The 12,344-nt window shown below is 47.9% G+C and overlaps 1 protein-coding gene across 2 annotated transcripts in view; it reads left to right on the top strand.

Moving 5' to 3' along the window:
- The window catches only part of LOXHD1 (lipoxygenase homology PLAT domains 1), a 205,295-nt gene that overhangs the window by 158,364 nt on the left and 34,587 nt on the right, over positions 1-12,344 (top strand). Inside the window, exons 32-34 of one of the 2 annotated variants that reach the window (XM_070361797.1) lie at positions 5,061-5,269; positions 6,119-6,304; positions 9,085-9,212. In XM_070361797.1, the coding sequence (XP_070217898.1) occupies positions 5,061-5,269; positions 6,119-6,304; positions 9,085-9,212 (523 nt within the window). The remainder of the gene's footprint in view (positions 1-5,060; positions 5,270-6,118; positions 6,305-9,084; positions 9,213-12,344) is intronic. The other variant, XM_070361798.1, reaches the window with a different exon arrangement.

Raw genomic sequence — 12,344 nt, 5'->3', positions numbered from 1 at the left:
GCACTACGTAGATAAGCTACAGTAAAGAATTTGCTCCAGTGGGGATGGACAGTAGTAACATTTGAGGGTTAGGAACAATGGGGTGTTAAGGGATAACGTTGTTTTTATTGTTTGAGGTTCAGGAGAAACCTCTATACCTTTGGCTCTTACATTGTCTCATGGCAAAATGGGAGAGTTACAGGAGCCAGTACAAGAGATAATGAAGCCTTGAACCTTGTAATCTTGTGTTATTGACTTTGTGCCTGGAAGGGTTCTTCGTTTACAGGACATTGATTAATTCTGAGAAGAGATTTTGAGAATCTGTTTGAATCTTGGTTGGAGGTGCACTGTGAATTTTGCCAGTATCGGTTAAGGATTTTGCCTTTAAGGAGGGTGGTAGCTGATTCAATTGGGACAAAGAATCAGTGTTTCCAGAACCATCTCTAGTACTCTCAGACACAGAGCAAATAAAAGAAGTCATGTAACTCATCTGGTGGGCTGCTTTAATGACTACTGTCAAGTCCTAGAATTATTTCTCCTTTGGGGGAGAAAGAAATTCCAACATGATACTTCTGTAAGAAGTCTTGGCCTAATCAATGGATAGGGACAAAGGAACTAAGAAGAAAAAGACATGTATCTCTCAAAGGGCCTAAACAAAAGGAAATAGGTTCAGAGACAGGAACCTCTCGAGGTTCATTAGCGATCTCCACTATCTGAACTGATTAGTACTGTGGGGCAGGGGCTGTTTTAGTAGTGGGGTTGAGCCTTGGAAATGTGGCTCTGGTGACATTTAGGACTGGGAGAGATTCATTCCCAAACTGGGGGAATGTTTCTCCAAGCCCATTAAGAGGGAGGATTGGGAAGAACCCCTGTATTTTCTGTGAGCCCTGCCCTAGAGAATTGGGAGGACATTGGAGAGGCTATTTGGGCTTCCCTGGTGGCTCAGATGGTAAAGACTCTGCCTACAATGCAGGAGACCTGGGTTCAATCCTGGGTTGATCCCGTGGAGAATGAAATGGCAACCCACTCAAGTATTCTTGCCTGGAGAATTCCATGGTCAGAGGAGTCTGGAGGGCTACAGTCCATAGGGTTGAAAAGAGTCAGACATGGTTGAGTGACTGTCACTTGGAGAGGTTATTTGGAGGGCTGACAGTGTCTAAAGCACTTAAAATTTGTAGCAGTTTCTTTTCCAGTGTCTTGGCTCTTTGCACTAACGGCAGAAACTAAGGGGTTTAAGTTTTGTTTAGGGGCCTTCAGTTACTGGAGATGAAGAGTAAAAATTTTGGCCATCTTTCTTTTAGGTGACTCATCTAGAGTACGAGAGAGGTGGTGTGGCAGGTTAAATAACCTGGAGTACACCTAGTTTCCTATTGCATCCTGGCCTTCTTTTCTGCTGGAAGGAAACGGTCCCTGTTAACAATTAATAAACATAGAATTAGAAGTTACCCAGGGGGATTAAATCATCTGAAATCAATTGTAATCGTTATGAGCAGGTTTATTAGATTTTTGTGTGCAAGCCTGAATTTTGTTTCAATCAACAGGCTTTGGAAAAGCCTTAGGAATTGCCCGATGAAGTCGTCTAGTGATTGCCTGAAGCTGATCATATACAAGCATACCTCGTTTTGTTTTTTATTTTTTTCTTTGCACTTCACTTTATTGTGCTTCTGGGCTTCCCTGGTGGCTTATATGGTTAAAAAATCTATCTGCCAGGTTCAAACCCTGAGTTGGGAAGATCCCTTGAAGAAGGGTATGGCAACCCACTCCAGTATTCTTGCCTGGAGAATTCCATGGACAGAGGAATCTGGTGAGCTACAGTCCATGGGATCGCAAAGAGTCAGCCACATCTGAGAGACTAATACACTTATAATGCTTCACAGATTTTTTTTTTTTAACAAATTGAAGGTTTGTGGTAACCCTGAGTGGGGCAAGTCTATCAGTGCCATTTTTCCAACAGTATGTGCTCAGTTCCTGTCTCTGTGTCACATTTTGGTAATTATTGCAATATTTCAAGCTTCCCCTTTTTTGCTATATGATATATTTTACTTATAAAACTTGACTCATATACATGATTTGATATCATGGCTTTCTAAAAATTTTATTGCAGTATAGTTACCTTACAATGTTGTGTTAACTTCTACTGCATAGCAAAATGTATACATATATCCCCTCTCTTTTGGACTGCCCTCCCATTTAGGACACTACACTGCTTTAGGTAGCATTCCCTGTCTCCACAGTATGTTCCCACCAGTTGTCTACTTTATACATAGTATCAATAGTGGATATGTGTCAGTCCCAATCTCCCCATTCATCCCATCCCACCCTTTCCCCCTTGGGAAAGAGTCCTTTCAAAATATTACTACTAATTCACAGGGCACCTGGTCACCCAAGAGATCTGAGAGAGATGTACAATGAGATTAATGTTTTCATACCTGCTAACACAATATTCATTCTGCGTCCCATGGATCAGGGAGTCAAGTCTTATTCTTTAACTGTCTTTGACTGTCAAGTCTTATTCTTTAACAAATACAGTTCATAAAGTTATAGCTTCTATAGACAGTGATTCCTCTAATGAACCTGGGAAATGTAAAATGGAAACCTCTAGAATGCACCATTCTAGATGTCACTAAAAGTGTTTGTGGTTCATGGGAAGAGGTTCAAATTATGAGCATTAAGAGGAGTCTGAAAGAAGTTGACTCCAGCCCTCGTGGATGACTTTGAGGGTTCAAGACTTCAGTAGTGGAAGTTACTGCAGATATGCTGGAAAGAGCAAGAGAACTGGACTTAGAAGTGGAGCCCGAGACGTGACTGAATTGCTGCCATCTCATTATAAAACTTTAACAGACGAGAAGTCGCTTTTATGGATGAGTAAAGAAAGTGGTTTTTTGAAAAAGAATCTTCTCCTGGTGAAGATACTGTGAAGATTGTTTCAATGACAACAAAAGATTTAGAATATTATTTAAACTTAGTGTGTAAAGCAGTGACAGGGTCTGAGAAGATTGACTCCAATTTTGAAAGAAGTTCTACTGTGGGTAAAATGTTATCAAAAAGCATCGTACACTACAGAGAAATTGTTCATGAAAGGAAGAGTCAGTTGATGTAGCAAACTTCATTGTTGTCTTATTTTAAGAAATTGCCACAGCCACCCCAGGCTGGAGCAACAACCACCTTGGTCAGTCAGCAGTCATCAACACAGAAGCAAGATCATCCACTGGGGGAAAAAATATGACTCATTGAAGGCTCAGATGGTGGTTAGCACTTTTTAGCAATAAAGTATTTTTAAATTAAGGCATGCACATTTTTTAGATATAATGCTGTTGCACACTTCATAGATTATGGCCTGTGGTTGTTATTGTTCAGTCACCAAGTCGTGTCCAACTCTTTGTGATGCCATGGACTGCAGCACGCCAGGCTTCCCTGTCCCTCACCATCTCCTGGAGTTTGCCCAAGTTTGTGTCCATTGAATTGGTGATGCCATCCAACCATCTCATCCTCCATCACCCTCTTTCCCTTCTGCCTTCAATCTTTACCGTCATCGGAGTCTTTTCCAATGAGTCGGCTGTTTGCATCAGGTGGCATATCCACTGGGCAGCCAAAAAATTTATGTGACTCACTTTATTGCAATATTTACCTTATTGCCGTGGTCCAAAACTGAACCTGCCATATCTTCAAGGTATTTCTATAGTGAGATAGCAGGATGGACTCCCAGTTGTGATTCTAGACATCTTTTAGGATTTTCCCAATTAATAGTTTGCATTCAGTGCTGGGCCTGGCCTTTACCACCAAGCACATGAACTAGCTGACATGTTAGAGAAGCTAGGTTGGTGAGTTTGAATGACTATATTAAATCCCTCCTCAGATCTGTAAGGATCTTTGGTTGCTTTGGGAAAATCTTTGACTTTGGCTCACAGTTCAGCTTTAGTCCAGGGAATATAAGAAATCAAGGATTTAAGAGGGAGGAGATCAAGATGATAGAGTAGGAGACCAAGCTCACCTCCCACTACAAGTAATAAACATGAAGCGTTTCTTTTCTTACTCAAAAAAGTTCAAAGAGAAACACAGGACTGATACAGCAGCTCCAGTGAATTCAGGGTCCTAGGCTCTTTCAACCTGATCAAACTAACTGTCCTCCAAGTGGCTTCCATCGTAAAAGGTGTCCATGGTTCCAAGATGAACTGGAGCTGGAGCTCCAAATATCACATCCACATTCCAAGCAGAATGATTGGAAGGGTAAGGAGCAAAAAGGTGTTCCTCCCAGTTGAGTAAGACCCTTTAAAAGAAAATTTCCCAACGTCTTATATATCATGACCACCCCTAGCTGTAAGGAGAACGGACACTGGCTGGGCAACTAGAACTCTAAGCATATTTCCTGAGCAGGTTTTTGTGCTGTTTAAAACCTGCTTTGGAAATGAATGCCTTCTAGAACTTTCATTTATCATGTTACACATATAAATATCATTTTGTTTTTCTTCTCTAAATTCCTGCTTTTCATGAGAACTTGCTTTTGCCAACCTCGACTGTATGTCCATAGTGTGCTTGTCAGGCGTCTACCCTGTACTTGGGTAGCAGTTCTTGCTCTCCCCACTTCCCATGGGAGTGCTGGGTGCAGCTAAGCTAACTGGTCAGTGGGGCTTTTAGATGTTGCAGTGATCTCTCTTTGATCTTCATTTGGGAGTTACCAACTCCCTCACTCTTGGAGGGTGCATGCTAAATTGTTTTAGCCATGTCTGACTCCTTGCGACGCTGTGGACTACAGCCCGCCAGGCTCCTCTGTCCATGGAATTCTGCAGGCAACAATACTGGAGTGGACTGCCATGCCCTCCTCTTGGGGATCTTCCTGACCCAGGGATCAAACCCGCATCTCTTATGTCTCCTGCATTGACAGGTGTGTTCTTTACCATTCACGCCACATGGGAAGCCCACTTGGAAGGTAGACACTCCCCATAGATGGCTCACCAGTCTGAAAAGCTCTGTTACACTTTGTGTCAGAGACAGGGAGCTGAGATCAGTGCCTCCGAGGTCATTTCCAAGTCTCCAAGCCCCCCTGGCCCGTGATGAGGCTGGGCTCCCACGATCTCTTGCAGTTATTCCCTACTACGTGTCAGTCACCACGGGGAAGCACAGGGACGCAGCCACCGACAGTCGGGCCTACGTCATCCTCATCGGGCAGGAGGACGAGCGCAGTAACCGCATCTGGCTGGACTATCCCCGGGGGAAGAAGGGCTTCAGCTGCGGCTCCGTGGAGGAGTTCTATGTTGCCGGCTTGGATGTGGGCATCATCAAGAAAATAGAGGTGCCGGTCTCTAGGGCCTTGGGGTGGTGACCCCCAGGGAAGGAAGGAGCTGACCTATACATGGGTGGGAGGCTGAGTGGGCCTGACCTGAGCCCGGCTCAGAACAGGCAGCACAGGAAAAGCTCCTGGCCTCTGTCCTCAGCTGGCTGGGTGACCTTGGATGCCTCACCTGCCCTTCCAGGTCCACTCTCCACCCACCCAGAGGGGACGTCTGTGTATTAGTTTTTTTCTTAATTGCTCTGTAACAAGTCACTACAAACTTAGTAACCTAAGGCTACACAAATGTATGGCCAGGAGTCCAGGCCTGGGTTAGCTGTGTCTTCTTCTTAAGGTCTCACTGGGCTGAGGTCAAAGTTGCTGCCAGGGCTCTGGTCTCATCTGAGACTTGGGGTCCTGTCCTAAGCTCAGTGGTTGTGGGAGGAAATCAGTTCCCTCGTGGTCGTAGGACCGAGGCCAGGGGCTGCCTGAATTCTCTGCCATGTGGCCCTTCAAAGCCAGGCAACGTGTTTCCTCAAAGCCATTCAGAGAGGATCTCCTCTGTTTCAAATCTCTGTCTTCCCTCTCTGATGTCTACACCCACTTTTGAAGGGCTCGCCTAATTAGGTCAGGCCCACCTAGAATAATCTTTTGATGAACTCAGGGTCATCTGATTAGAATCCTTCATTGCATCTGCAAAATCTCTCCACCTTCACAGGAGGGACTTGGATCAGTGAGTGCAGAGCACGCTGGAAGGCAGCACTGAAGATGGGGGTGGGGGTGGGCTAACAAATAGGGGAGGGGATGCTGAGCAGGGAGGGCTTCTTGCCCAGTTGTGCCCCATCCTCACAGCCCTGGTGTGTCCCTGCCTAGCTGGGCCATGACGGGGCCTCCCCCGAGAGCTGCTGGCTGGTGGAGGAGCTGTGCTTGGCCGTGCCCACCCAGGGGACCAAATACATACTGCGCTGCAATTGCTGGCTTGCCAAGGACCGAGGAGATGGCGTCACCTCCCGTGTCTTCGACCTCCTGGATGCCATGGTGGTGAACATCGGGGTGAAGGTATAGGGGGTACCTGTTTGTGTGGATGGCATGGCGTGGCCAAGGGAGTGCCAGGTGAAGGGGGTGAGCACAGGGGAAATGGAAGTGAGAGCAGGAGCAGACTCATCCCTGGGGCACTGGCCAGGGCTGCAGCCCTTTGGACCAGCCAGACCCACGTTGCTAGGAGCCATGAGACTCGAGTGTCTTCTTGTCTGCAGCTGTGTGACCTTGGGCAGGTCATCTGGCCTCTCTGGGCCTTGGTCTTCTCACATAGCACATGGAAATAATGCTTCCTATCCTCTCCCATGTAAGGTATTGATGAGAACGAATGAGACCATGAATAGTCCATGAAAAGCGTGCTCTACATAGATGTCCAGAGTCATTGTTCTCCAGAGGATGTTCCACTGACACCAGTAGGCTGGTGATGGGGACAGATGGCCTTTGGGATGCTGTGAGCCCCTGAGTCTCAGTGCAGTGAGTGCTATCTGCCCAAGGTCCCCCTTAAGTGGGAAAGGCTGGAAGGCAGGTGCTCCGAGTGCCTGTCCCAGCCCCACCTGGGCTGAGTTGTATGAAGTCACAGGTCGGTGCCAGGCAGGAAGCAGAGTTGCTGGGTGCTGGACCCAAGGACACGTGGTCAGCTGATGGCCCAGAGGCTTCTGTGTCACGTGACCCTGCAGACTTCTGTTTCTCTGAAAAGCTGTGGGGTCAACAGAAGGTCCCAGCCCTCATCTCTGTTCCTGAATCCAAATCTACTAGATTTAGGTTGGAAGCTGTCCCACAAAGGTAGGAAGACATCGCCCTGGACCTGAGCATGCCTTGCCTGTATTGTATGTGGAAACAAGAAAGGGCTGAGTTATGGGCTCTGAACTCTATTCGGGCAGGAGTATGGATGCCTGCCCACCTCCTTCCTGCTGGAGTGCCGAACTTCCTACAGCACAGACACCCCATCCCTTGCTCAGCCTTTGCGTCTGTGGCCAGACGGTCAGTGGGGAGAGCACACAGTTCTTCCGGGGACCTCTGTCCTGACCCTGTTCCCGGCATGCATGTGGGCGTGTGTGTGTGTATGTGTGCACCACCCCCAGTACACATGCACACCCCCTCTCGGTGCAGCTCACCTCCCTCTGGGGTCTTTAATCTGTGGAAATCCAAACCCTCCCACCGCAGTTATTCATATTACAAAAGAACACAGGTTTGTCACTTCACAAAGATCCCGAGGGCTCTTTGGACTGGCCACCTCCCCAGGACATCTGATATCAGACTGGAATTACAAAAGCCTGTTTCTGTGTCTCTTTCTGGAAACACATCTATGGCATAAAAAGAGATGGGTCTGTGTAAAGAAGAGAAAAAAGATGGACCCAGAGAAGACAGGAGTCTACGAGCCCAGTCTTAAGGGGCCAGTCTCCACGGGGCCTCGAGTGCTTGCTTTGATTGTTCTAAGTTTGCTGGGTAAGAGCCGAGCGGTCAGGCTTCTGCTTTTGTTCCCGTAACTACGTGCCCACCACACATACCCTTGTTAGGTGGTCTAAGAGGATTTTCCTGGGAAAGCAAAGTGTAGTTCAGTTATTTCCCTGGCAAACGTGTCCTCCTGGCCAGGCCTGAAATACTACTTCTGACCTTGCAATGTGGTGGTGAAGGTTCTCCGTGCTGCCTGAAAAGGACAACACCAGGGGTGTGATCACTGACATGAATAACACAGGTTCTGAATCCGAAGGCAACTGGTGGTGGAAATCCGGCGTCTGCGACAGTGATATTGCAGTGTGGGAGCCCCTGGGGAAAGGAGGGGCAGGCTATGGGTACATGCAAGGAAATGGTCAGCATGGCATGTCCTTGGCCGTGTGTGCAGGCCTCTCCTGAACCTTTGAGACCTAACTGGGCACCTGGCAAGAGGCTGTGGCATGAGAGGCCAGGGGCCAGAGGACACTCCAGATCAGGGGTGAAGATGGCCCCGCTTGCCCCAAGGCCGCCCCTTAAAGGAAGAACCAAGGCAGGGGCCTCAAGGAAAGCACCATGCTGCAGGGAGCGGGCTGTTCTCGCCTCCTCTGGCAGAGACAAAGAGAACACACCCTCTTTGGCACAAACCTCAGGCCAAAGGGCAAAACTCCAGTCTAAAGTGAAAAGCATCTATGATAGGTGGGTGGCCCACCCCACAAGCGAAAGGATGCAGAGGTCCCTCAACCAGCAGCCCCAACACACTCCAATCACTGATGCGCAGGGTGTGAGCTGGCCGTGACACGTAGGAGGGACGGTCCCCTAGAACTGCTGCGGCCCCTTGATGCCAGGCCCAGAATGGGCACCAAGGCGAGGTGTCTGTGGCTCTCACAGCTCTGCATGGTGCACATCTCTATTTACGGAGAGGAGGCAGAGGCTGGAGAGGGTGGGACATCTGCCGTTCCACAGCTAGCAGCGGGGATGGCCCTGGGGTTCCAGTGGCGCCCTGCATGGCTCCAAAAGCCTCTGTGTGGCCAACACATGCAGCTGGGATGAATGGACTTAGGTCGGGCTTCTACAAACAAGGAGATTGGTTAATGCTGGGACGATCGGTCATGTTCCCACCCCACATGTGTTCTCTCTCAGAAACTGAACTCCTCTCCAGCCCTGAGCCGGGCACAGCCGGGGACAGGGACAGTGACACGGCCTGGCTATTGCTCTGCAGACACTCACAGTTGCTTAGTGGGAGGGCTTTTTTAGAGCCGTGGAGCTTGGAGGACGTGTTCTTTTGCCCCAGTGAGAGTGAAGTATAATAAATCGCCGGGGGTGGTGGTTGAGGCCAAAGCCCAGGACTCGCATCCCTCTCGGGACAGGTGCTCTACGAAATGACGGTGTGGACAGGGGACGTGGTGGGCGGTGGCACCGACTCCAGCATCTTTATGACCCTCTATGGCATCAACGGCAGCACAGAGGAAGTGCAGCTGGACAAGAAGAAGGCCAGGTATCTGGGCGTGGCCGTGCCCCTTGCCCCTTTGCCCCTCCACACACCCAATCCTCCACCCTCCAGCCCCATCCTGCCTCCAGCCAGACTACCCTCTGACTCTCCCCTCATCCCCTGGGGCCTTCCAGCCTCCACGCTTCTGTCTGTGATTCCTCCCTCCTAGAATGCCTTTCATCCACGCTCTCTGTTGCAAGATCTTTCTGTTTCAAAGCCTAGCACAAATCTACCTTCTCTAGGAAGCCCTCCTTGATCAATCACTTCAGCCCACAGCCCTCTTCCCTTCCTTCCTTCTGTCACTGTGAAATGTTTATTGTAAGGTCTGGAGGTCAGTGGATAGCATTGTGTCATTGTGAATCTCCTGCTTTCATTCTTTTTACTGTAGTAATGTAACCTGTTCATATTAGGGGGAGGTGGCTGAAGGGAACACAGAAACCTACTCTATTTTTGGAACTTTCCTACAAGTTCAAAATGATTGCATAAAAGTGAAAAAAAAAACATTGAAATATTAAAAAACAATTGAACACCCATACCAGGCACTGTCTCAGACACTGGAGAGACAGTCCAACTGGGAAGAAAAGATGCTCAAACTCATGAAGTTTAGCACCTGAGGGGACCACAACAACAACACAGACACTGACGTGGGCTTATCTGGTGTTGGACGTTTCTCTAAGCCCTTTGAATGTATTGACACTTACTTCTACCTACAACTCTGTGAGGATTGTTATTATCATCCCCATTTTACAGATGAGAAAACTGAGACACAGCAGAGTCCAGTCATGCTGTTAAAGGTCCCATAGCCAGTAAGCTTCGGCCCTGGACAGCACACCCAGGTGGCCCCAGTCTTAAGCCTTAGGTTCTACTTCCTCTTAAGATAGTTATCAGTAATGACAGTACTGGTGGGCCTCTTTAGTCCTTCTAGAAAGGACTTGTCTGCGTCTTTCATTAAATCCCCAACTTAGTCCTAGGTTTTGTTTGGTTTTCTGTGTTCGGCCATTGTCCCCCAAACAATCCCTGACCCCTGATATCTTAAGCATCAGAGGGCAGAGACCCAGAACCCAAGACTAAGGCTTGTGCAACCCACCCACAGCCACTCGCCTCTGAACCCACACTGCCGCCTCCCACAGATCTTGCCCAGCTTCTTAGCAATGTCTAAAACCCTTCCATGAAAGCTGGCGGGCAGAATCCTTTCTGAGCTCTCACAGCTCCCGCCTCTGGCCTTGCATGTGTCGGGCACTCAATAAGTACGTCTGGAAGGTGGCAGAGGTAAGGATGGGAGGGATGGTGCTTGCGGGGGATGAAGTTGCTGACGCTCTTGGCGGCCAGGTAGAGGCTTCTTCTCATGGACAGAGCAGTCCATGAGAGTGGGAACTCTGCTCATCTTACGCAGCTTGTGTCTGGGGCGATCCGATGAGAAGAGTTTTGGCCTCTCTTCTCTTAGCACTCCTATGCTCTCATTATGCAACTCCTGTTTCCTCCTGGAATTCTCTCCTGAGCTGTTCTCCCCTGATAGTGATTGTAATAATGGTTAACGTTCAATGAGCGCCTACTCCCTGCCAGGCACCATTGTAAGTGCTCTCTCTCTATATATATATAGAGAGAGAGTTAATATATACATATAATAATATTTATATTAACTATAATAATAATACAATTATATATATTAACTCACAACAAATAAAGTGCCTGAGGCACAGAAAAGTGAAGTAACTAACGCCCCAAGGTCACTCAGGTAATCAGCAGAGGAGCTGGGATTTGAACTCATGTAATTGTGGAAATAAAATAGAGGTCAAATGAGAACAGAGGCTGTATCTTTCCAGCTTGCTACAGCAAGAGTGTGAGCACCATCACTCGGTTTTGGCAGTGATCCTGAGGCTGAAGGCTCTCAGGATCCTGGAAAAGCTTCAGAGTGCAGCATTATTTGAGGCATGGGAGAACTGGAGGAGAGCTAACTAGAATCAAGGCAGCTTATGTGATTGGATTCAGTTCAGTCACTCAGTTGTGTCCAATTCTTTGCAACCCCATGGACTGCAGCACGCCAGGCTTCCCTATCCATCACCAACTCCCGGAGTTTACTCAAACTCATGTGCATCGAGTCAGTGATGCAATCCAACCATCTCACCCTCTGTCGTCCCCTTCTCCTCCTGCCCCCAGTCTTTCCCAGCATCAGGATCTTTTCCAATGAGTCAGCTCTTCGCATCAGGTAGCCAAAGTATTGGAGTTTCAGCTTCAGCATCAGTCCTTTCAATGAATATTCAGGACTGATTTCCTTGAGGATTGACTGGTTGGATCTCCTTCCTGTCCAAGGAACTCTCAGGAGTCTTCTCCAAAACCACAGTTCAAAAGCATCAGTTCTTTGGTGCTCAGCTTTCTTTATAGTCCAACTCTCACATCCATACATGACTACTGGACAAACCGTAGCTTTGACCAGATGGACCTTTGTCAGCAAAGTGATGTCTCTGCATTTTAGTATGCTGTCTAGGTTGGTCATAGCTTTTCTTCCAAGGAGCAAGTGTCTTTTAATTTCATGGCTGCAGTGATTTTGGAGCCCAAAAAGATAGTCTATTACTGTTTCCATTGTTTTCCCGTCTATTTGCCATGAAGTGATGGGACCGGATGCCATACTCTTAGTTTTCTGAATGTTGAGTGATTGGATAGGGGAGTATCTTTGGATTTATCTAGTTGGTCTTGAGTTGGGAGTGGGGGAAAATCAGGAAGGCAGATTTGACTGAGTCCTGAGCATTGTGGGCCTGCTGCTGGCAAGGCTTCAGTCTGGCGGCCTGGGGTCACTGCGGCAGAGCCAACGGGCAGAGCTCTGTTATCCTCTGCAGTCTGTGGTTGGCCTCCTCACTCTCTCACAGTCTTCCCCTCCATGATTTGACCTTAATCTCCAATCCAGCCCCAAATCCTTGGAATTTCTCGGATTAATTATCCCACGCTGACATTCCACCTTATTTTAGAGATGTGCATAATTGCTGGTGAGAGAGATAGACACTTCTTTTCTGGTAGTATCTAAACTCCAAAAATGCTTCTGAAAGTCACACCATTCTATAAATGCTTTGAGGCACCTTGTTAAAGAATTTTGTTTTTCTGCATTAAGATTTATGCTGTGAGAAGAGCCATCATTGCTTAAAT

This window comes from Bos mutus, chromosome 24, assembly GCF_027580195.1.
Source record: "Bos mutus isolate GX-2022 chromosome 24, NWIPB_WYAK_1.1, whole genome shotgun sequence".
NCBI classification, from domain to species: domain Eukaryota; kingdom Metazoa; phylum Chordata; class Mammalia; order Artiodactyla; family Bovidae; genus Bos; species Bos mutus.
The sequence above is the reverse complement of the archived record's forward strand: the minus strand, read 5'-3'. Positions and strand labels throughout refer to the sequence as shown.